The sequence below is a fragment of the Chiloscyllium plagiosum genome, unplaced genomic scaffold, assembly GCF_037043375.1.
Source record: "Chiloscyllium plagiosum isolate Xiang-an unplaced genomic scaffold, Cpla_swu_hap1 HiC_scaffold_18, whole genome shotgun sequence".
NCBI lineage: Eukaryota > Metazoa > Chordata > Chondrichthyes > Orectolobiformes > Hemiscylliidae > Chiloscyllium > Chiloscyllium plagiosum.
In genome coordinates, this window is record NW_028270156.1 from 48,099,216 (window position 1) to 48,125,335 (window position 26,120).

A 26,120-nucleotide genomic window follows, 5' to 3' on the forward strand; every position below is an offset into this window, starting at 1 on the left:
TCAAAATATTGGGCTGTAAGGCCAGTAAGCAAATAATTGATGCAGACGTGGAAAAGAAATAGCTCCAGTACTGAACATTGTGGGGCACTATTGGCCACTTTGAAGTTCTGAAACATCTGTACAGTCCTTTCTCTATCTACCAACAAATTTCTAATCGAGATTGCAATGTCTCCCCTAATTCAAGGCCTTTAATGGTCTCTAACAATGTACCATGTGGGAACTTCTCCAAGACAAAATTCTTATCAACTGTGACATTATCCCCCATTTCTATTACCTCAAAATGGGATTTTAGAGTTACAAACAAGCATATGAATTTGGAGCAGCCAGCCCTTTGAGCCTGTTCTGCCATACAATAAAGTGATAAAATAGAGACAGGCAGGAGGCTGGAAGAACACAGCGAGCCAGGCAAATCAGGTGGTGGAGAAGTCAACGTTTTGAGGGTAACGTTTCTTCAGGACTGCTAAAGGGTTACACCTGAAGTGTTGACTTCTGCACTTCCTGATGTTGCCTGGCTTTGTGTGTTCTTCCAGTCACCTGCCTGTCTATTTTGGATTCCAGCATCTGTCTCTATACTATAAAATTATGGCTGTTCAGCTTGTAACTTGAAATATATGTCTGCTTACACCTGATAGCTTTTCACCCCCTTGATTACCAAGACTTTATCTACTGCCACCTTGAAAATACTCTGCTGCATTACATTTTCAGGAAGGGAGTTCAGAGGCTTATGACCCTCAGATTAAAAAATATCCTTAACTGTGTTTTAAAGGGGATAGCCCTGATTTTTGAATAGCGATCCCAGTTTCAGGTTCTTCCACAACAGGAAGTATACTCTCTACATTAACCCTATCGAGGATCTTCAAGAACTTATGTTTCAATCAAGTGATATTTTACTATTCTTGCAGCAGGTACAAGTCTGGCATGTTCAACCTTTCCTCATAAGGCAACACCATAGTGCCAACACCATTCCTGCATACAGTGGTATAGGGAAGGGGTGAATAGACATTTGAAAAGACATTTGAAATGAAAAAAAAAATTGAATACCATGGAAGCTTGATGGGCTGAATGCCCTTTTATAAGTTCATAAAATATAAGACCAGAATTAGGCTATTTGGCCCATCGAGTCTGCTCCCCCTATTGATCATGCCTCATATGCTCCTCACCCCCACTTTCCTGCCTACTCCCCATATCCCTTCAACCAATTACCAATTAAAAATATGTCTAATTCCTCCTTAAGTTTACTCACTTTCCCAGTATCCATTGCACTTTGGGGTAGCAAATTCCACACATTCACAAGCCTTTGAGAGAAGTAGTTTCTCCTCAACTCTGTTTTAAATTTATAAGACCATAAGAAATAGGAGTGGACGTAAGGCCATTCGGACCATCGAGTCCACTCTGCTATTCAATCATGGCTGATGGACATTTCAATGCCACTTATCTGCACTCTCCCTGTACCCCTTCATTCCTTGCGAGATTAAGAATTTATCAATCTCTGCCTCGAAGACACTGAACGTTCCGGCCTCCACTGCACTCCGTGGCAGTGAATTCCACCACTCTCTGGCTGAAGAAGTGTCTCCTCATTTCTGTTCTAAATTGACCCCCTCTAATTACAACAGATTACAACAGGATCTTGGCCAGATGGGCCAATGAGCTGAGAAGTGGCAGATGGAGTTTAATTCAGATAAATGCGAGGTGCTGCATTTTGGGAAAGCAAATCTTAGCAGGACTTATACACTTAATGGTAAGGTCCTAGGGAGTGTTGCTGAACAAAGAGACCTTGGAGTGCAGGTTCATAGCTCCTTGAAAGTGGAGTCGCAGATAAATAGGATAGTGAAGAAGGGGTTTGGTACGCTTTCCTTTATTGATCAGAGTATTGAGTACAGGAGTTGGGAGGTCATCTTGGTTTCCTGAACTTAAGTCATTCCTCTCTATTCTGTTAATGCCCACCATTAACAAACACAGCTAACCCTCCATCTTTTCCTAGTTCGTCATCACTCCAAAATGTCCTGCACCCTTCATGTAACTTGCCGCCATGTCTCTGTAATGGCTTCCAGATCATAGTTATTCATTTCTATTTCCAATGTCAGATTTGTTTCAGATCCTAAATGCATTCAGATAGAAGGCTGGAAATCACAGTGGGTCAGGTGGCATCTATGGAGAGAGAACTCTGAAGAAGAGTCATCCAGACACAAAACATTAGCTTGCCCTCTCTCCGTGGATGTTGTCTGATCCACTATGATTTCCAGCATTTTTTGCTTTCAGTACAGATTCTAGCACCTGCAGCAATTTGCTCCTTCAGATCAAGAGCCTTAAAGTTTTATACTTTTCACCTCTTTGCAAAATTTAGTCTAATCTGTTAGTTCACTCTTTTTGTATTCTTGTTTTCATCATAAAATGGCAATCAATGCTAATTCAATTGTTGAATTTAAATCCAAGATAGACAAAGTTTTTATTAAGCAAAGGTATCGAGAAATGGGTCCAAAGCAGGTATATGGGGTTAGGCCACAGATCAGCCCTGATCTTATTGAATGGCAGAACAGAATACTCCTGTCCCAATGTTCATTCCTGTCACACAGAAACATAGAAAACAGGAGCAGGATTAGACCATTTGGCCCTTCGAGCCTGCTCTGCATCTATTATGATCATCGTTGATTATCCAACTCAGTAGACGGATCCGGATTCTCTCCTATGTCCTTTGATCTCTTAGCCCTAAGTGTTATATCCATCTCCTTCTGGAAATCAGAATGTTTTGGCCTCCATTGCTTTCTGCAGTAACAAATCCCTTAGGCTCACCACTCCCTGGGTGAAGAAATTTTGCCTTATTTCAGTCCTAAAATTGTTTACCCCATAGCATTCGATTGTGACCCTGGTCCTGGACTCCCCCACCACTGGGACCATCCTTCCTACATCTACCCTGTCTAGTCCTGTTAGGATTTTATAAGTTTTACCTGTTTTCTAAATCAACCTATTCAGCGATGCTATCACACACCCCTTGAAGAGGTGTGACTTGAACTCAGGGCTGCCTGGTTCAAAGATACTATCACTGCACCAAGAGCCCTGTCTTTTTATAGTTTTACTGGTTAGGATTTTGTGGGTCACATCTGTTTATGGTTTCCTGCCTTTCTCTTTGGCCCTGATTATGCTGGTCAAGTCAAACATCTTCCCAAATGTGATCCCTTGTTGCCACCATTTAATCCTCTCCCTTAGTTATGAAATTGGTAAGAACATCAGACCTAGTACAGTTCAGGTGGTTACTGCCCCATTGGTGCAGCTCCCACTTTCTTCAGTTCTCGTGCCAGTGCATCACGAACCTGAACATACTTCTCCCACTAGTCTTTCAGCCATGTATTCAACTCTAATCTGTTATGCCCTGTGCCAATTTGCACATTGTTCCTAAAGCAGAGATGATGATGTTTTGAGGTTCTGCTTTTTAATTTGAGAACTAGATCCTCATTCTGATTATGCAGAATCTCCTCTGGAACCTACATGGACCTGATGACTGGATCCTCCCCGTCCCACTGCAAGTTCCTCTCCAGCTCTGAGCAGATGTCCCAGACCAATGACACTAGGCCGGCAATACCATCATCTAGACTCATGCACGTTTGCTGCAGAGAATAGTATCATTTTCTCTCACTGTACTCTTCCCTACTATCTCTGCATTCATTCTTATTCCTCCCTCTCGAATGGCTTCTTGTATCACACTGCCATGGTTAGTTAGCTCATCCATCCTGCATCCCTAACAGGCACAAATGTCCATTTTTAAATCTGTACTGACTGTATCTAAATATTCTCTTTGTCTAGATACAATTTAAATTCTAATTAGAGAGACATAAGATTTTCGAGAACAGATGTTGATCTAATTGACTCCTTTAAACCATCTTTGTGGGGATACCGTTGAATACTATCAAAGTTAGAGTGGAAGACTTTGGAATTTCCAGGTTTGAAATACCTTTACAATGTAATTCCTAAAACCATATCATAGATCCCTGTAGTGAAGTCTCACACTGAAAAATCCAGTAGTGGAAGTTGAAGCTTGGTACTCACGGTTGCCATGTCTATTGAGGCTGTAGCTTCATCCATGATCAGCACACTACTCTTGCGTACAAAAGCTCTCGCCAAGCAAAACAGTTGACGCTGACCCAAGCTAAAATTTTCTCCTCCTTCAGTAACTATAGCATCTACCATTCAAACGTGAAAAGAAACAAAATAGGAATCTTGGTAATCATTCTTGCGACAGTTAACTTTTACCTAAACTTTCATATTACATGGAATTAGACCAAAAGGTTCCTATGTTTCTGAAATGGTGTGAAAAAGGCATAGGTGATTAGGTTTTTCCCCCTTATTCAATCTAAACATGTTTGTAATTACTACTATCTTATTTATTGTTTCAGAATTGAAATTAGTTTGAAGGACCAAATATTAAGCATGATAATAAGTGTCAGAATGTGTCCATTAGGGATATCCTGCACTGATTGTGCCAAAGTATGTGGGGTCAAGATGATGCCATTTAATTCAAATAATGGAGGCAGAGACTTGCAACACTCGTGATGAATGTTAGGAATCTGTTACAGAACATCAGCTGAAAAATGTGAATCAGGGTTTTAGACAAGAGTTGGGAGTGTTGGTGTGGGTCGGGTGGGTATGGGCTGATGCTCAGTTCTTTAAGGTGGGAACTGGCCAGCATGTCCTCATCTTTAGGCACACCCTTGCATTTATGATTGTCCGTAGTTAAGGCAGGTAGCCACTCTGACCTATTTCATTCTCAGCAAAACCACAGAAAGTTTGCTGAACAAAGGTGAGAATATAATACGCCTGTGCCTCTTCCTGATGCCAAATCTCTCAATTACCAAGTGCCTTCGAATGGGCTTAAACCCACTTAGAGTCATAGAGATGTACAGCATGGAAACAAACCCTTCGGTCCAATTCGTCCATGCTGACCAGATATCCTAAATTAATCTAGTCCCATTTATCAGCACTTGACCCAAATCCTTCTAAACTCTTCCTATTTATATACCCATCCAGATGCCTTTTAAATGTTGTAATTGTACCAGCCTCCACCACTTCCTCTGCCAGCTCATTCCATGCACCCACCACCCTGTGTGAAAAAGTTGCCCCTTAGGTCCCTTTCAATTCTTTCCCTTCTCACTCTCAACCTATGCTCTCTAGTTCTGAACTCCCCCATCCCAGGGAAAAGACCTTGTCTATTTAACCTCTCCATGCCACTCATGATTTTATAAACCTCTATATGGTCACCTCTCAATCTTTGACACTCCAGGAAAAACAACCCCAACCTATTCAGCCTCTCCCTATTGCTCAAACCCTCCAGGTCTGGCAACATCCTTGTAAATCTATTCTGAGCCCTTTCAAGTTTCACAACATCCTTTCTATAGGAGGGAGACCAGAATTGCACACAATATTCAAAACGTGACCTAACCAATGTCCTGTACATCCACAACACGATCTCCTTACTCCTATACTCAATGCACTGACCAATAAAGGAAAGTATACCAAACATCATCTTCACTATCCTATCTACATGCAACTTCACTTTCAAGGGACAATGAACCCGCACTCCAAGGTCTCTTTGTTAGCAACACTCCCCAGGACCTTACGATTAAGTGTATAAGTTCTGCTCTGATTTCCATTTCCAAACTGCAGCACCTCACATTTATCTAAACTAAACTCTGTCACTTCTCAGCCCATTGGCCAATCTGATCAAGATCCTGTTGCACTTGTGTTTAAAGAGACTAAACATAAAATACTAGTAAAGTTGCAACAAATTAGAAAATAATTAGTTAAAAATGGTCTGGAATCTTCACTTAGGAGAAAGGTGACCTGCATTTAGACTGGTTTGATTGATAGGCTATTTGGTGTGACTTAAAAAAAAAGCCAAGTGTTTTTCAAGCTTCCTTTTAAGGGCTTTTGCCCGAAACGTCGATTTCGAAGCTCCTTGGATGCTGCCTGAACTGCTGTGCCCTTCCAGCACCACTGATCCAGAATTCCTTTTTTGGAACTTGGTTTGTTTTGATGGCTAAGCCAATTATAAATGCATGCGTATGTTTCAAAAGTCAAAATAACACTTTCTTCAAGAGGGGCTTGTGTATTGTATTAACAGTTTTAAGAGGTTATTTACGTTACTACTGAACAAGATTGTGTTTACAACTGAATGACCGGTTGAGGAGGATTACCAGAGGATTTAGCAGATTTATAGATAGGCTGGAGATTTGACTGGAGAAATGGCAGATGGAATTTAATCCAGTGATGCATGTTGGAAGGTCTAATGCAGGAGGGATGTATGCAGTAAATCACAGAACTATTAGAAGCATTAACATACAGAGGGACTAAGGAGTACAGGTCCACAGTTCCACGATAGTGGCAACACAAGTGAATAAGGTGGTTAAGGAGGCTGATGCCTTGCTTGCCTTCATCATTTGGAGCACTGAGTACAAAAATTGGCAAGTCATGTTGTAGTTGTATAGAACTTTAGGAAGGCCATATTTGGAATATTAGGTACAATTCTGGCCATCACACTACCAGAAGGATATAGAGGCTTTGGAGAGGGTCCAGAAAAGAATGTTGCCTGGTTTGGAGTGTATTAATTATGAGGAGAGATTGAACAAACTCAGTTTATTTTCACTTGAACATCAGAAGCTGAGGGGCAATCTGATAAAGGTTTACAAAATTATGAGAGGCATGGATAGAATGGATAGTTGGAGTTTTTTTCCCCAGTGTAGAAATGTCAATTAATTCAGGATATAGGTTTAAAGTAAAAGGGAGAAAATTTAAAGGGGATGTGTGCGAGGTAAGTTTTCTTTCCCCCCCCCACACAGGGGGTGATAAGTGCCTGGAATGCACTGCCAGAGGAGGTGGTAGAAGCAGATACATGAATAGGCCAGAAAGAGGGGGATATGGACTGCGTTGAAAGGCATCATGCATTGGCATATGCTTGATGGGCCAAAACGGCTGTTACTTTGCTGTACTGTTCTTTGACCACATAAAGGAGATTTAACATTTTACTATTGGACTTGGAGGTTTTTTTCTCAGGGGGATGGTTGTATGTCTGAAAAATAGCACTTCTAGAGTTGGATTTTCTAACCAGCCTGCTTTGGCATCCAAACTCCTCCAATACAGCCTGGAGAGCTAGAAAATGCAAACCCTCTCACCCATGTATTCAGAAGGTGAAAATATGGGTGTATAGACAGAAATGAGATATTCTTGTTTTCTGATTACAACACAAAAATTCAATACCGGAAAGCAAGTATATTAAATTAGTTCCTGGAAAAAGGTAAATTATTTGTTCATCATCTATTGGAATTAAAAAGACATTATACAAGACATTGGTTCGGCTGCATTTAGAATGCTGTGTAGAGTTATGGTCGCCACATTACCAAAAGGTTGTGGACGCTTTGGAGAGGGTTTACGAGGATATTGCCTGGTATGGAAGGTGCTAGCTATGAAGAAAGGTTGAGTAGGTTGATTGAGGTTTACAAAATCATGAAGAGTGGATAGAGACAAACTTTTTCCCCAGGGTGAAGGATTCAATAACGAGATGTCAGGCTTTCAAGGTGAGAGGTGAAAAGTTTAAGGGGGTATGCACGTGGCAAGTACTTCACACAGAGGGTGATAGGCATTTGGAATGTTAGCAGAGGTGGTACAGGCATGCACGGTAGATTTATTTAAGATGCATCTGGACAGATGCATGCGTAGGTGGGGAGCAGAGGGATACAAATGCTCAGGAATTGACCGACACGTTTAGACAATACATTTGGATTGGCTCAGGCTTGGAGTGCCGAAGGGCCGGTTCCTGGGATGTAAATTTTCTTTGTTCTTTGATAACCAAAGGTAACTAAATAAATCTTCTCTGAATTAATCATATCTAGATTCCTATACACCATCAACACAGATGCAGTAAACATTTACTTTTCCTCTCTCACTCTTCAATTTTAAATCTCTCTCCGTCACTCTGAACTAAATATAAAAACATGAAAACAGTTTCCTTTTATCCAAAGTAAAATCTAATTTTGAAATCATCTGGAAAAACACATTCATTGTTATAGTTATAACTAATTATTCAGTCTTCGAGGACGTGAAATTCACATTGTACTGTAGCTCAAAATATTTGAAATAATAGCTCTTTTCCAACTACTTTGCATTTTCTTTTTGATCGCTTCATTGGAAAAGAAAATCATGCAGACTATAAAATGGATTGCCAATTTGCTAGTGGTCACTTTGCAGTACCTGTCAAAACGAATTTCACTCCATTTTCTCTCCCCCCCTCACATGCAATCTCTTTCATACAATACCTGTCCCACTCAAATTTACTCAATCATATGCACTGCTTTTATCCAAACTTTTCTTTCCCATAGATGCACTTAAAGCTCAATAAATGCTTGCACCTTCAGACTTTAAGCCAGCAGAATTTTAATTGTGTATCAAAAATATAAACTTAAGACCTATGCAAAAATGTCTTCTCCACTGTCCAGTTTATGAGAGAGATAGAATGAAGTAATGACATTGATAAAGATGCTCAGACAGGTTAACTCAAAAGTCAAGAGTATGGTGCTGTAAATGCACAGCAGGTCAGGCAGCATCAGAAGAGCAGGAGAATTGATGTTTTGGGCAAAAGCCCTTCATCAGAAATTAGGCTTATGAGCCAAGGGAGTGGAGAGATAAATGAGAGGGGGTTGGGCTGGGGACAGGTTGCTGAGTGCAATAGGTAGATACAAGTGGGGGTAATGGTGATAGGTCGGAGGGGAGGGTGGACCAGATAGATGGGAAGGAAGATAGAAAGATAGGACAGGTCATGAGGACGAAGCTGAGTTGGAAGGTTGGAACTGGGATAAGGTGGGAGGAGGGGAAATGAGAAAGCTGGTGAAATCCACATTGATGCCGTGTGGTTGGAGGGTCCTAAATTGGAAAATGAGGCATTCTTCTTCTAGGAGTCGGGTGGTTAAGGTGTGGCGAACAGGCCCAGGACCTGCATGTCCTTGGTGGAGTGGGAGGGGGAATTTAAGTGTTCAGCCACAGGGTGGTAGGGGTTGGTGCGGGTGTCCCGGAAATGTTCTCTGAAGTATTCTGCAAGTAGGCATCCGGTTTCTCAAGTGTAGAGGGGACCGAATCGGGCGCAACGAGTCCAAAACCCCAAAGAGCCTTCACCATCTGCCAGAGATTTACCTGCACTTTCATATCATGTCATTTACTGTATCCATTGCTCTTGATGTGGTCTCCTCTACACTGGGGAGATAGGATGCCTACTTGCAGAGTGATTCAGAGAACACCTCCAGGACACCCGCACCAACCAACCCCACCGCCACGTGGCCGAACACTTCAACTCACATAAGACCATAAGACCATTAGACATAGGAGCGGAAGTAAGGCCATTCGGCCCATCGAGTCCACTCCGCCATTCAATCATGGCTGATGGGCATTTCAACTCCACTTACCCGCATTCTCCCCATAGCCCTTAATTCCTTGTGACATCAAGAATTTATCAATTTCTGCCTTGAAGACATTTAGCATCCCAGCCTCCACTGCACTCTGTGGCAATGAATTCCACAGGCCCACCACTCTCTGGCTGAAGAAATATCGCCGCATTTCTGTTCTGAATTTACCCCCTCTAATTCTAAGGCTGTGTCCACGGGTCCTAGTCTCCTCGCCTAACGGAAACAATTTCCTAGCGTCCACCCTCTCCAAGCCATGTATTATCTTGTAAGTTTCTATTAGATCGCCCCTTAATCTTCTAAACTCCAATGAATACAATCCCAGGATCCTCAGCCGTTCCTCATATGTTAGACCTACCATTCCAGGGATCATCTGTGTGAATCTCCGCTGGACACGCTCCAGTGCCAGTATGTCCTTCCTGAGGTGTGGGGACCAAAACTGGACACAGTACTCCAAATGGGGCCTAACCAGAGCTTTATAAAGTCTCAGTAGCACAACAGCGCTTTTATATTCCAACCCTCTTGAGATAATTGACAACATTGCATTCGCTTTCTTAATCACGCACTCAACCTGCATGTTTACCTTTAGAGATTCCTCAACTAGCACTCCCAGATCCCTCTGTACTTTGGCTTTACGAATTTTCTCACCGTTTAGAAAGTAGTCCATGCTTGTATTCTTTTCTCCAAAGTGCAAGACCTCTCATTTGCTCACATTGAATTCCATCAGCCATTTCCTGGACCACTCTTCCAAACTGTCTAGATCCTTCTGCAGCCTCCCAACTTCCACAGTACTACCTGCCTGTCCACCTAACTTTGTATCATCGGCAAACTTCGCTTGAATGCCCCCAGTCCCTTCATCCAGATCATTAATATATAATGTGAACAGCTGCGGCCCCAACACTGAACCCTGCGGGACACCGCTTGTCACCGGCTGCCATTCCAAAAAAAGAACCTTTTATCCCCCTTTCACTCCACCAAGGATATGCAGGTCTGGGCCTCCTCTATCGCTACACCTTAAGCACCCAACGCCTGGAGGAAGAATGCCTCATTTTCCACCTTGGGACATTCCAATAACACAGCATGAATGTGGATTTCACCAGTTTCTTTATTTCCCCTCCCCCACCTTTTCCCAGATCCAACTTCAGCACTATCCTCATGACCTGTTCTACCTGTCAATCTTCCTTCCCATCTATCTGCTCCACCCTCCTCTCTGACCTATTACCATTACCCCCACCTTATTCTACCTATCAAAATCTAAGCTACCTCCTCCCCAGCTCCACCCTCCTCCCATTTATCTCCACCCCCTTGGCTCACAAGCCTAATTTCTGATGAAGGGCTTTTACCCGAAACGTCAATTTTCCTGCTCCTGGGATGCTGCCTGACCTGCTGTGCTTTCCCAGCACCACACTCTCGACTCTGATCTCCAGCATCTGCAGTCCTCACTTTCTACGTGTGAAGTCAATAGGCAGGTTTAACAATACTATTTTGAAAGAATTGGTTTTCTAAATGAATAAAACCTGTACTTAACCTGCAATATATGGATTGCTAGAAAGTTTGTGTATAGTAAATTGAAACATGTAAAACCAACTCATCAAGTTACACTATTGAAGAAACACAAGGAACAAAGGAGAATAGCAGAGATGATTTATTCTCAAATTTGTTGATGGTTAGCTAACATAAAAGCATACACTTTGTTCGTGGCTTCCCTGCATAACTGTTGCATATTATAAAATTGCCTATGTTACCTAAACCTCCTGGTAACGCCTTCACCACATGTTTGAGCTGAGCGATCTCCAGGGATTCCCACAACACACTGTCTGTGCATTTTTTCTCTGGATCCAAATTAAATCTACAAAAGAAAACTTTGATTCAAACACAAATTCCAAAATCATCTTCTTATTCCTGTCTTACAAAATCCTGATCAACAATCTGCTAACCTGTTTCTCCCAGACTTGGTGGTCAATGTACTTTTAATTGAATGTTATTTTCTAGTGTTTACATATTTCTTAAAATATCAGTTTCATTTCATTGAACATCATTGTAGTCAGGGGATCAATTTAAAATCTTTTTTTGAATTTTATAGTTATTTGCATTCAGTTTTGGATTACAATGAATTCTAAGATAAATTCAAAAAGGGACTTTTCAATCTGAGAAGTTCTATTCCCAAGTATGAAGGTAAGTTCCAATGTTAATTCTACTTATTCCTTCTTAATGTGGAGATTAATATTCATATTTTTTTGCTGAATAAAACTTTTCGTATGAAATTACAAATACTAAGGTAAAACAAAAAGGCCATGCAGGATGTAGTTTTAAAAGTAACAATCATCATCGGCATGAAGATATTTAGTGTTTGAGCCAGACCTGTTAATTGACAGTGAAGGCTAGATGAAATGATCAAACCCATATCTTGTCATCAAAGTAGTCTCCTAGATTACTGTATATTTTTTCTCTATGTACATTATAAACAATCTGTGCTATGATTTGGAATAGGGAAAACCTACGTTAAACTCTTTTGTAAAGAGTTTGACAGGTCATCAAGAAACACCACTCTTCTCTCAATTCCTATTTAAAACAAAGTGAATTTCCAGATCATTCCAATTAGCAAGAAAAAAAAGTCACTCAGAAAATCTTCTGTACTTTGAATCTAATGCTGTTCAGTATACCCTTTGCATTGCTGGGGTTTACCTGTAAACATGTTGACTGTATTGTGATTACCTTTTCAAGCAGTGATGTGTGCAGGAGAACTTTAGTAGCTTTCCCATTAAGTCAACTATCATAGAGAATGCACTGAAAAGTGATCAAACAGATTACACCCAAAATGAGGCATTAAGATTACTCTAGTTGAGATTTCCTGCAACCTTCATAATAGACAATTATTTTTACTTATGGGACATCACAAACTTATTTGTGCAAGCACAAAAACCATCAGAGAATAATCAGATTCATCTTCCTATTACAGAGATTTACTCTGTATTGCTTCTCAGTATACTTTCCTTTTGGGTAATGGTTCAAAGTGTCTATTTTAGGAAATATTTTCTGACACCACTTGAGACATAAGCTCATCAAAATACCAGATAATCCCAAAGTCCCAAACTGTATGGATGCAATGTTTTTTCAATTGGAAAAAATGTCATTTTCTCAAATTTAAGCTGGTTACATCAGAGGATGACTAATCGTGCAATGGCCTTTGTAGTAGAGCCAAACGACCTTATGGTGGATACTCACCGAATTGAACCGCTGAATAGCACAGGATCTTGAAGAATAATGGATAGTCTGGACCGTAAAGTGTTCAGTGGCAGTTTGGAAATATCTATTCCATCAATAATTATCCTCCCTGTGCAGAAAAACAAAGAGGACTCAGAAGAAATGCTTTTAAGCTATGCTTCTGTAAAAGCTATCCTGACGCATGATAAAGATTAGATTTGAAATGGGAAGTAAATAGTTAGTTCATTGTCCAGATATTTGTGTGTAAAAAGATGTCTTTTTAAGAAAAGAAAGACATGCATTTAAATAGCACCTTTCGCTTCCAGGCATTCTGAAACACTTTCCAGCCAACCCACTACTTTTTCTGAAATATTATCACTGTTGTGGAATCACGGTAGCAAATTTGTAAGCTTCCACAAACAGTATTGTGATAATGACTATATGATCTGCTTTTCCATTGCCAGTTGAGGAATAAACATTGGGCAGGGTAACAGGCAAAAATGATTTTTTTAAAAAAAAGTGCCATGGAATCTTTTATATCCATCCTGGAAGGCAGACCAGGGTCTCTGTTCATTATCATCAAAAGGTGACAATTTCTACACTGCAGCATCTCCTTAGTACTGTATTGGGGTATCAACCCAGATTTTGTGCTCACATTCTGAAATGAGACATGAATCACTACATTCTGACACAAAAATGAGAGAAAGCCACCAACTGAGGCACAGCTGACACTAACATGAAGCAAACCCCAAACAAATCCAGTGTGATAATCTAATTTCCTATAGAATGTAAATGAACCTTCATCTGTTTTATCATTGTTCTCAAGTGTCTATTTTGCTTAAATTATTTGGACATCAATAAAACAAAAAAAAAATTCTGAAATATTGGCAAAAAGACCAAGGAGAAAAAGAGTTTATGATAATATGCCATGATGAATGTACTTCCTTATAATGCTACAGAGCACGTGATCAGGATTTCAACTAAGTGAATACAGTACCACCTCATCCTTATTATTGGGTCAAAGCTTTTAATTGTTACACATAAAAAGTAGTCATGGTAGTGAAATGGTTGGGCCTGGGTGTGGTGAGGAGGATACAGGCAATTTCTTAATTTTGATGACAGTGTGGTGAACTGAATGCATTTTCCTATCTAGGAAATCGCAAGTTGGGCGTGTTTGTCGTACATTCCCAGAATAAATAACTTGTCATAACAGGAAAACAGAATTATTATAACTACACTCACTTAGTGACAATAGTATTTCTATCATATGAAAAGGAAAGCTAGACTGTTTGTGTGTAATAAAACGAGTTTATTACTGTGAACATCAACCACTCATTTCCTTTGAATGCAGGGGGAGAGTCAGAGAAAATAAACAGTGGCCGTCAATAAATTTAGCTTCATCTGGCAAAGGAAAATATGCTCATTTAAAGTCCACAGCCAGACAGAATCAAAAAATGAGCAGGGAAAATTGATTCTGCTCTCTAAATTGTACTTTTGTTTGCAAAAAGGGATATAACAATTGTTTTCTACGTTTAGTTTCAATCTGTAAAATAAAACAGCCTAATGATTGGTAGTTAACATAAGCTTACTGAAAAACTAGATGAATGCACTTGAGGGCGTTGCAAGGTATACAATACTAACTGAAAAAGCTAATGGAAGCCGGAGAACTGAAAATAAAAGATTGCTGGAAATACTCAGCTTGTTATTGTGGCATCTGTAGAGAGAAATAGTTATGTTTCAGTTGGCAAAAGATCACCAAATGGGAGTCCAATTCTTACTCGCTAATCATGCTACCACAAAAGGTAGATATTGGGATTTGTGGGCATACATCTGCATAGAAGACACTTGGATTACCAACAAGAGTGATCAGTAAAGAGGACAGAATAACAAAATATCTGCCAAGCTAAAAGAGAATTGAAAAATTTCAACATATCTTTCATGGATAGCAAAATAGACTGGCTATTATGTATTTAGCAAATTTACTTTGACACTTGGCTGGGCAATACCACCAGCATCACAATGCTTCAGAACTATGTGTAGCCAACCAAGGCATTTAAAAGTACCAATGTCTGTTGCTTAGGTTCAAGCCAGGATTCAATGCAAGGCAGTTATCAGCTGGCTCAAAAACTGAAGTCATAATATTCAAAACAAACACAGATTAAAATATTTTACCTTCAAACATATCTACCATCCTGAAAAAGGCTAGAGAAAAGGAAGACTTCCCACTACCAGTTCGTCCACAGATTCCAACCTGTGTAATAAATAGATTCTAATATTGAATATCATAATGTTATGCACAGTAAAGCCTTCAGAGATGCGTACCAAAGGCATGTTGTACTAATATAAATATTATACTTATAAAAATCATGTTGTGATTTACATTTAATGGTCTGATTTTTGGGTTAAGAAATGATAAGGCTAACTTTATATTCAATTTTCTTTTCATTTGTTTTTCTTTGTTTTTTTACATACTGTAACATCTCAATCTCCTCTATCTTGCCATCTAGTTTTGCTTTCAGTACTTCATCTTGCAATGAATTAAGTATTCATACTTATACTTGCTGATTTAAACTTCTGGGTCAGTGAATATTCTTCAGTTTGATTCGTTGAAGAAACATCTGCTCTCATGCACCACAGATCCCGAGAAAAAAATCTCTAGGAACCATAAATTGTTACTTAAAAGCTCACAAGAAGTTTGTCAACAGCTGTAAACACAGCGAATGTGAACATTTTTTGCTTTATCTCTGGCCATAAAATCCAGGCCAGAGTCCTGTCTGTTTATAAGATTCTCATGGTATGAATTACTGTTGTGTTGGAAAACAAACCACCTGTTTTGCACCATCAAAATTACACAAATATAGTGGCACGAATGACTTGAACTTTCTATTTTTAATTGGTGCTATTAACTGAGAGAGGGGTATTGACCAGGTCACCTAAAGAATTTCCCTGCTCTTTGTTAAAGTGTGCTAATATGAACAGACAGCTGGAGGTCTCAGTTCAATATCCCATCTAAAGAACAGCTGCTGTGATAATTTAGCATTCATTATACTGGAATGACTACCTAAAGTATGAGCACCAATTACAGCATGGACGTGCAACCTTCAGACTAAAAAGCACTGTCGGATTATGACCCTGGTGTCGTGTTACTTAGGTCCTTTTCCAACCCAGTCCAACACTAGCTCCTTCACATCATTTATTCAGGAATATATAATCTTGCAGATTCTTATTTGTCAAAATATTACAGTTAAGAGCTACTTTAATCTATTTTCAATTAACCACTTATTCCATTAACCATTATACGTTCTTATTTGTTTTTGTACTATGCATGCCTTAAGGTTCTCAATATTCCAATTTTTGGTTCGATATCATCAAACAGGGATTAAACAACACTGTCTCCAACTGGCTTCATTGGCAAATAACTGACTTTCCTAACTACAAGGAACAAAAATATCCAAATCCTTTCTCTTAAAATACATTTTTCTTCTGTCTCCAAAACATATGCTTTTGGTTGAGGTACACTTGTGCAATGAAGCACGTTCAAATATATGCTACAGCTTGGATGATGGAGATACAATGTCTCTGTAGAGTCCAGTCTTACTGATGGAATTGATGCATAATAGGCCACATTGAAAAACACAATATTTCAGATGAACAAGATATTTTGAGCAATTAGAGCACATTATTAGGTACACAACCTTCTTTTATTCCAGCACAATACAATGGTACTGACATTGTGTTAAATGGGTAGAGCTTAAAAACAAAATCTACTTGATAGCTTTGTCCTCATAACAAAAACTATTTTATAATGTAATGGAGGAGCATTACTCTGAAGCTACTTACAAACACACTTGAGTGTGACTGGAGTCACTTTCCTCTTAAGTTTTCCGTTATTCTTGCAGTATTGAATTAACACTCAATGCCATCATCAAAGTAAGGAATGTAATATTTAGAGAATGTGAACTCAACTGTTCAACTCCTAATTCGTGGCATGATGTTCTCCTTCCCTCCAGTTCATAGATGTACTGTTTCCAATTCATGCCATGAATTAATTGCCAGTGGAAGGGATTGCATTTTCCAACCCAACTCTAATAGGACATTAGAAATAAACTTTCCTTCAGGAGACCAAACTGCTTCTGTACCATTCCTGGCAGATGCTCAGCATGGTGCTGCATGATTTTGGATTATTATTCAATATTTTGAAGGCTAATTTAAAGCAGTACTTCATCTTTCTCCATCTAACAGCTTCATATTGGCCAAGGACAATGTCTCAACCTACCTTCTGTCCTGGGCTGATGTGAGCATTCACATTCTTTAGCACTGGTTTTAGGCTGCTGTCATACCGGACGCTGAGATTCTGAATTTTAATTTCACCCTCGTCTGGCCAGTTTGGAGGAATCTGGGAAGGTGCTATAGCAGGGTAACCAGGATGAGAAAAAAAATGTTAAAAGTTTCCTTCATTAATTGGCTGCTTGGTTATATTTAGATTTCCTGTGAAATGAATGCTCACATAGAAGTCCCTCATAGTTTTCTGTTTCAATCTTAAGAAGACTGTTTACTCTTTGCACAGCACCCAGTTGCACTTCCATATCAGCGAGATTGCGTACCATCCAGTTTAAGTAGTTTGAAATCTGGAAAGAGACAGCAATAAAAGAAACAATTGACTATATTGCCACTCATAGCATTTAACCATGCTAAATACAGGCAGTACGAAAAGCCAAAACATAAAACACTATTGATCTTCCACATGAACAAATGTAATGATACATCAATCAAATTTATAGAAAAAATATGACCTGTGGGTTCGACTTCATTAATGTTCAACATTTGCTCTACCTTGGCTTTAAATCTAGTATAAATGTCCAGGCAATTATTAATGGTAAATTTACTCTTGAAGCTGTAAAGACCTAATCTTCTTAATTTTCTTCTTTTTAGATCATGGGCCAAGAAGGGAAAAGCTGTGTGGAAGGAATTGCTGCACTTGGAAATAAAACAAATTACTGGTTCTCATTGTGAGCTGTGTTTACACTGTTGCCTTGTTCAAGTAGATGGGGAAGATGTCTAAGATGTCTAAGATGCCACAGGTGTGCGTGCAGAGCAAGCTGCAATCAAAAACAAACTGATTTGTTCTGAAGGCCAAGAGTTGTCAACATCTCTCTGAATGGCTAATGGGTAGGTTACCAGAGAGGGTGGGTACAATACAAGAACAGAGGCCTCAAGACTACAACAACAGACTTCGGGTATATTTTCAGAGGGGGTTTTAACGTATAAATAGTTTCTTGGATTTCTTTCACTAACTTATCAAATGTTTCCTTCTGTATCCACTCACACCCACATTCAAACTACATCTCAACTATTCAAAGGTACATTGGATTCTGCATCTTTGTGATATTAGTGTAAGTTGACTAAAAGAAAATGGAGTTATTCATATTCAAATATTATTTAAATATCTGCTAATTTCAGCAGTTAGACATGCAATGATCAATGAAATACTCTCACCATAAGTGCATAGGTAAGTCCCAGACCCACAAGTCCTGATGTAAGTCCATAATATAACGAGTTGGTAATAGAGGCCACTGCTGCAATGAGAACTACGCAGGCTCCAATATACTCCTGAGAAATCGTAATAAAAACATCATTCCAGACATATAACCTCAGTGCTTGAGCAAAGCAATCATGAACGAATAGGCATGAACGTACAAATGAGTAGAATTGTAAGAAAAAGTACTGAAAAGATTGTAGACAGCATTTTATACTGTGATGAAAAATCTAGTAAATATTCAACATTTAATTTTTGGTGGGATAATGCACTGAAGAGTTTGTAGCTATTGATAAAGGAAGCTCAACAAAGATACTTGGCCTCTGGGGCAGTAACTCATATAAAGGCATACAGTTTTTATAGGCTGGAAAGCGGTCCTTCTGCTTATCAAACATCTATCTATCCTAATCCCAATTCCATTTTCCAGCACTTGGTGCATCACCTTGAACGTTATTCTCATACATTAATCATCCTGTCTGAAAAGTAGCCACTTGACAAAGGAGCAGGGCTCTGAGAGCTTGTACTTCCAAATAAACCTGTTGGACTATACCTTAGCGGTGTGATTCTTAACATGATATCCTAGTCATTATGATCATCGTGCTTTTAATAAAGAGAAGGTAACTTTAATTGGTGAAAGTAGTTTTATAAATTGATGTTTGGATGAGGGTGGGTCACTGTCATTTATTGCTTATCCCTGGTTGTGGATCTTCCTCTTCGATTCTTGTAGTACATGTTGAAGGTTCTTTTTCAGAATGGCAGCCGGTGACGAGCGGTGTCCCGCAGGGTTCGGTGCTGGGGCCACAGCTGTTCGCATTATATATTAATGATTTGGATGAGGGGACCGGGGGCATTCTAGCGAAGTTTGCCGATGATACGAAGTTAGGTGGACAGGCAGGTAGTACTGAGGAAGTGGGGAGGCTACAGAAGGATCTAGACAGGTTGGGAGAGTGGTCCAGGAAATGGCTGATGGAATTTAACATGAGCAAGTGCGAGGTCTTGCACTTTGGCAAAAAGAATACAAGCGTAGACTACTTTCTAAATGGTGAGAAAATTAATAAAGCCAAAGCACAAAGGGATCTGGGAGTGCTAGTCGAGGATTCTCTAAAGGTAAACATGCAGGTTGAGTCCGTGATTAAGAAAGCGAATGCAATGTTGTCTCTTATCTCAAGAGGGTTGGAATATAAAAGCAGAGATGTACTACTAAGACTTTATAAAGCTCTGGTTAGGCCCCATTTGGAGTACTGTGTCCAGTTTTGGTCCCCACACCTCAGGAAGGACATACTGGCACTGGAACGTGTCCAGCGGAGATTCACACGGATGATCCCTGGAATGACAGGTCTAACATATGAGGAACGGCTGAGGATACTGGGATTGTATTCGTTGGAGTTTAGAAGATTAAGGGGAGACTTAATAGAGACGTACAAAATAATACATGGCTTGGAAAAGGTGGATGCTAGGAAATTGTTTCCGTTAGATGAGGAGACTAGGACCCGTGGACACAGCCTTAGAATTAGAGGGGGTCATTTCAGAACAGAAATGCGGAGACATTTCTTCAGCCAGAGAGTGGTGGGCCTGTGGAATTCATTGCCACGGAGTGCAGTGGAAGCCGGGACGCTAAATGTCTTCAAGGCCGAGATTGATAGATTCTTGTTGTCTAGAGGAATTAAGGGCTACGGGGAGAACGCTGGTAAGTGGAGCTGAAATGCGTGTCAGCCATGATTGAATGGCGGAGTGGACTCGATGGGCCGAATGGCCTTACTTCCACTCCTATGTCTTATGGTCTTAAGTATCCCTATGATTCTGTTAAGTAGCAAATTTTGACACAGTGACCATGTGCCTAAATTGGGTGTAGGCTGACTTTGAAGAGAACTTGAAGATGAATTTGTAGGGGATAGCATTTCCACATACCTATTCGACTATGATATTCCAGTGATGGATAGGAGGAATATTTTAGCTGGTGTGGGAAATACCATTCAGATACTGGTCTTTAATGTTGGTGCAGCTGTACCCATTGATGCAAGTGGAAGGTATTCTGTCACCATTCCTTGATATATCGTGTTCCACTTGCAGGTCCGGCCAATAAGTAGCGTTACAGCAATATATTGTTGAAAAAAAAACTTGATGGTAATCTAGAGTGTTAACTCTAAACCCCATAAACTCAAACTTGGCCAAAGAAATACCTTGCCAATTTCCTTTTATCGCTACTCATTAGCTGATAATCAACATAGCCTTGTGTTTAACACAATGTAGAAGAAATACAATAACTCTGATGTACTTTGGATGGGATCGCAATGCCCATCACTGAAAATGGCTGTGTAAGATTATTCCTGAGCTTATTGGCTGAGTACCAAAGGATATAGCTGTCAGACAAGGCTTCCAGCAGATGGTGGAAGTCAAAGGAGGGAAGAAAGCTCACTTGAATTCATCCTCAAATCAATCTGTCACAGATCCATCTAAACAGGACAGTATTGGTAGGAGTTAGCACAGCACTATCTTTGTGGAGAGACGAAGTTTCATCTTTGAACCAAGGACACACTCCATTGTGTTGCTATAGCATCATGGGGCACTGAGTATCAGCAATTGCAGCAAAATTGTCTTCTGCCATAGTCTAAAATCGCTTGCTGTTGGAGATCCCTTATTCTATTATCCCCCATCAATGGGGTTGAAACTGGTTCAATTCATGCAGAGGTGCATACCAGGAACAGCACCAATAACCTGAAAATGAGGTGCCCACCTGGTGGCGCTACAACACAAGATTGTACACCTGCCACAGCATGGCAATAACATGCTATAGACAGAGCTAAGTGATTCCATAAATAATAAATCAAAGCTATAAAGTTCTGCAACAACCCAGCCATGAATGTTTGTGCTACATTAAACAGCTAACAAGAAAAGGCCTCAGAGGGCTGTAGAGGTTGGTCATTAATTATATGCAAGGCTGAGGTAGACAGATGTTTAATTATTAAGGGATTTCAATGTTATGGGGAAAAGGCAGGAAAGCGGAGTTGAGGACTATCAGATTAGCCATGATCTCACCGAATGGTAGAGCAGAATCAAAGGGCTAAATAACCTACTCCTGCTCCTATATCTTATGCTCTCATGGTCTTGGGTCTAATCACATACACATGACATTCACTGGCATTGCGATCATTGAATTCCCAGCTATAAACAGACTGAGTCATCACTGACCAGAGAGCTTAACTGTTCTGCTCAGTTATATACTTTGGTCAGGTATTCTGCAGTAAGTGCCCAATTTCCTGACTACCAAATGTCGCTCCACCATCTACAAGTCACAAGTCAGGAATATGATGAGTTACTCTCAATCAGCTTGGATTGATACAATTCAACCCAGTATTCAAACAGTTTCACACTCTCCAAGACAATGCAGCCCACTTGTATAGTCCACCATTTACCACCTTAAATATACTGTTCCTCCACCATATGGGCATCATGACTGCTAGATCTTTGTACAACGTGAATTGCAGCACCTCACCAAGGTTTCTTCAACAGTACCTTCCAAAATGTGATTTCTGCCACCCAGGTGGACATGGGTATGGGAATACAACCTCCATTTGAGAAAAAGCACTGCATTCCACTTTGGTGATACATCACTGATTCCATCGAGATATAGAATCATGCTTTCAGTTTGGAAACTGTAGTAAACAGTATGTGGACAGAAGAATAAAAATTTGAAAATCAAATATATTTCTGTTTATGATCTGATGACAGATTGTGCTGAGAGATTGCACTTTTCAGGCAGTCTCACGGTTTCTATTTAGATCAAGGTCAAGATCAACTGCAAGAGTTGTATATTCAATGTGCCTTTGGTTACAATCTTGGCGGTGAGTGGCAGAATAACAATATGATCCGGCAAGGCTTTGGCAGCTTAAAGTAAATGAAGTCAAGGAAAAATAACTATCTCATTAAGTTCTTTTGAAGTACAGGTCTGTGATGATGAATTTTTTTTGGAAAACTGTAGTGCATGTACTAAGTAGCTCAAATTCTAAGTCCATCAAGTGCGGAAAAAAAAGGAGTCAATGATAATAATTAAAAATGGAGAAACTGAAAGCTTTACCATACGGACTTCTAGCCAGCGATTGGCAGCTGTGAGGAACAAGGAGGCAATGTTGTTAGTGTCGGTGAGCTCCAGCAGTTGCTGCCTAAAGCGATTTTCTTCCCTGAAAATATAGAGTTAATTGACAGAAGGTTTATTAAGTACATGTCTGATGACAATGAGGAGAAAATAAACAAACATTTTTCCCTCAGTCCTTATTCATTAACTGGAATAATTTATTCAGAATCTACATTCAGTCCAGAAATACTGTTCTAGCTGTCAATAATTTTAACATGCAGCATGCTATGTCAATGTTTTTTTCTGCAAAGCATAAATTCCAGGTTCCATTCTTGATCTGTGCTGAGTTAGTTAAGCTCAGTGTACAACAGAATTGCTTGAATCAACATCAATATCTAAATTGTTACAATTACAAATTGGAGGTCTAGATGGTAGCTAATTTGCCTTGATAGAAAACCCATGTGATTCACACTGCCCTGGTGATGAATGTTGAGTGGAATACCATAAAAAATCATTATAGTGTCAGGTTACAGATTTTTTGATCATCTATATCTAAGCAGTGTCAGCTATTACATCTTATTGAATGGCAGAGTGGGCTCAATGGGATGAATAGTTTATTCATCCTTTTTCATGTGAGATTTTTGTCATTTCATGTTTCTTGGATTATTTGGCACCTAGTTATGAACTAACAGGTAATCTCCAGTTTAATAGTCCAACACAGGATTGTAAAACACCACTATAATCTATCTGCACTGTCTCAGAGTTCACAAAGTATCATCCTTTACATCAGCTTTTACATCCCTCAATTTATCAACACTATGCTGCAAAACAGATTTTGTTTTTCACCAGAAGGGCTGTCAAGTAACAATCCATCCTAAGCCTACTTTCTACCTCTGGGTCCAGCACAAACACAATAGGGTAAATGACCCTCCTCTCATTTATCTCTCCACCCTTCAGGCTCTCTGCCTGTATTCCTGACGAAGGGCTTTTGCCCAAAACATCGATTTTACTGCTCCTCGGATGCTGCCTGAACTGCTGTGCTTTTCCAGCACCATTCTAATCTAGACTCTGGTTTCCATCATCTGCAGTCATTGTTTATACAATAGGGTAAATGGCCTTCATCTTTGCTGTACATTTCAATTACTTTGTTTTACTATGGTAATTTCATTAAATGTCAAGTACAGTTGGTTGAACTCTTTTGTTAGATATGATGATTATTGTGACTTCTGAAACCACTTGCAGTTCCTCCTCTTCATCTGACAAATATCTGAAACATAATGGGGACTCATTGGGATTCCATTTTGCAGCCTTTGAAAAATTTAGGTCAAAACCTCCAGGCTCAAAATATACTCCAAGAAGACAGAGGGCCAGAATGATAGACATTGAGAAAATTATATTAAGAAGTGTTCCCCATGAAACAACTTGGGTAGTTAGCCTTCAAGACTTCATTTGCATCTTTAATTGCCGGTCATTTGGTAGGGTATTACCTTTCAATATTTTGTAGCAACCTGTTCAGAGATGTTATTACACACGTCTGGAGCAAGTTGGACTTGAACCCAGGCCTTCTAGTCAGAGGTAAGGACACTCCCACTGAATTACAAGAGCCTCCAGTAGTATGCATTAAACTGAAACTACTGTAGAAGGATGGAGTTCAGTGAAGAGATTTTGAATTTAGGATGGGAGAGGTTATTCAATCCTAAAACTATAATTTGTATACTTAGACTACTAATTAATGCTACAAATTAGGTGTAAATTAATTTGGATACACTACTCATGGTGTGAAAGCCTGGTAGGATGGGATTCAGCTTCAACTACTAGCCATGTACATAAACATTGTTATAATTATGTTCTTCTTGATTTGACAAATGTCAAGACCATTTAATGAGGTACATCACATAATTCATTACCATTGGGACTTACACCAACTTTTGAACAATACTGCTGGAGGATAACTGCCAAAAATAGACAATTATAACATTTGTCACAGTTCACAGTAGTAGATTTTACAAGAAGTGATATCATTCTTCATTTTGTTTAAATTGTTAAGCTGGTTGTATACCATTAATTCACTACACAATATCACATTCCTTCTCAATGAGTCATTACCTGGATGTCACTGTGGAGAGTTTATTAAAGTAGTAACAAGGGGCAGCAAGAAAGCACGCTACATAACAAATTTTATTGGAATCAGAATGCCATTTTAACCCGAATTAATATTTACCTCAGGGCTCGTATTGTGGTTAATCCCTCCACAGTTTCAGAAAAATGGGACAACAGGGGAAGTTGTGTGCTGTCATCTAATTGCTGGAGGTCTCTGCAGTAAGTAGGAGAATGATGAGCATTCTAATGCATGTTAAAGATTTTATCATATATCTTCTAATTCAGCTGTACTGGAACAAATTCTAATAAATATTTTCTCATGTAGGATTGTCAGTTACAAACTTGACAATCTGAATTATCACAATGTGAAAACTTCACGTGCAGGATTGATATTTTCAGATCAACCTGTTCAGAGATGTTATGGCACATCTGTTAAGCAGGCGAGACTTGGAACTGGGCCTCCTAGCTCAGAACGCATTCATAGACAAGAAAAACATATTTGATTTTTTTCAATTAATTAGGAAACATTCAATTAATTGGTAACAGCATATATACAGTTCTACATAACTAAAAAACTTTCTTGGAATGAATAGTTCCCAATACTGAGAGACTTAACCAATTTAGTAATTTGTTAATTTTTTTGTTTTTATATTTTATTCTACTATTTATAAAAAGTAAGTAGCTTTTTTTAAACTTCAGGGTTATATGGATATCATTTACACTTTTCAAAATTGTGCCATTTATAGTAAACTCTCTCTCCATTTTAGTCTTACCAATGTTCACTATTTATATTTGCATACTTTGGATTCCATCTGCTATACTACAAGTTTTATACTGTCATGTCTAAAAAGCCTGAAGAGGTCTTAAATTGTTTATATTTCGGAAAATATATTCTCTTGTTTTTTTCCTTGATGAACTCTTGCAGGTTTTAAAATAGCTACCAACCACAGAATCTGCTTCCCAAAAACTTAGAGGACAAAAGCTAACTTAATACTCTCTGGGACTGTCACATCTTGGGCAGTGCAAAATCTTTCTAGTCAAACTCACAAAGGAGCAACGAGTAGTCTGTATCCTCCAGTTGGGTTTGGTTTGAAATAAAACTGCACTGCACAAAATTAGAACTCATAACGCGAGAGATTGCCCTCGTAGTCCCCACAAGAATCTCCCAAAACTAGATTGGTTTGATCAGATGCATCAAAGCTACCTCGTTCACTGAAGTGACTCATCCAGGAATTCTGGTAATGTGACTGCATCACTTTTGAATAGTTTTAATTATATGGCTTGGAGGTCTTTCCTCAGTCTGTTTGTATCATCAGACCAGAAATAAGAGGAGTAGCTCCAGTCTTTGATAACAGTCCAGGTATAGTCTCATGCTCTTTTGAAATCCTGATTTCTGGGAAGAATTCTGTATCTTACCTGAAATGTGAACTAATTCTCAGTCACAAAAATATGTTTTAATATATATTCTATAAGAAGTATTATTTGTTGTCCTAATTAATCTGTTCAATGATATTATTAAACACTTCTGAAGCAGGTGGGACATAAACCAATGTCTCCTGGGTCAGAAGTAGAACACTATCACAGTGCCACAAGAGCAAGCTCAACAGAAATTGAATTTTTAAGTTTTTTTAAAAATGTAACTTATTTTTTATAATAAATCTATTCAGAAGTATTATTATATATGTCGGGAAGGTAGGATTTGAATCGGGCATTTCGGTTCAGGATAGGACACTACCACTGTGCCATAAGAGGTCCCTCAATAGGAATTATT

General features: G+C 39.3%; 1 protein-coding gene across 9 annotated transcripts in view; it reads right to left on the bottom strand.

Annotated features, from left to right (window-relative positions):
- The window catches only part of abcc8 (ATP binding cassette subfamily C member 8), a 230,583-nt gene that overhangs the window by 9,909 nt on the left and 194,554 nt on the right, over positions 1 to 26,120 (bottom strand). For all 9 annotated transcript variants that reach the window (XM_043705956.2, XM_043705955.2, XM_043705950.2 and 6 more), the window contains 9 exons: positions 24,471 to 24,563; positions 22,253 to 22,355; positions 18,138 to 18,251; positions 17,149 to 17,269; positions 16,918 to 17,048; positions 14,814 to 14,892; positions 12,663 to 12,771; positions 11,183 to 11,286; positions 4,042 to 4,175 (listed from right to left, as the gene is read on the bottom strand). In XM_043705956.2, coding sequence (XP_043561891.2) covers positions 4,042 to 4,175; positions 11,183 to 11,286; positions 12,663 to 12,771; positions 14,814 to 14,892; positions 16,918 to 17,048; positions 17,149 to 17,269; positions 18,138 to 18,251; positions 22,253 to 22,355; positions 24,471 to 24,563 — 988 coding nt within the window. The remainder of the gene's footprint in view (positions 1 to 4,041; positions 4,176 to 11,182; positions 11,287 to 12,662; positions 12,772 to 14,813; positions 14,893 to 16,917; positions 17,049 to 17,148; positions 17,270 to 18,137; positions 18,252 to 22,252; positions 22,356 to 24,470; positions 24,564 to 26,120) is intronic.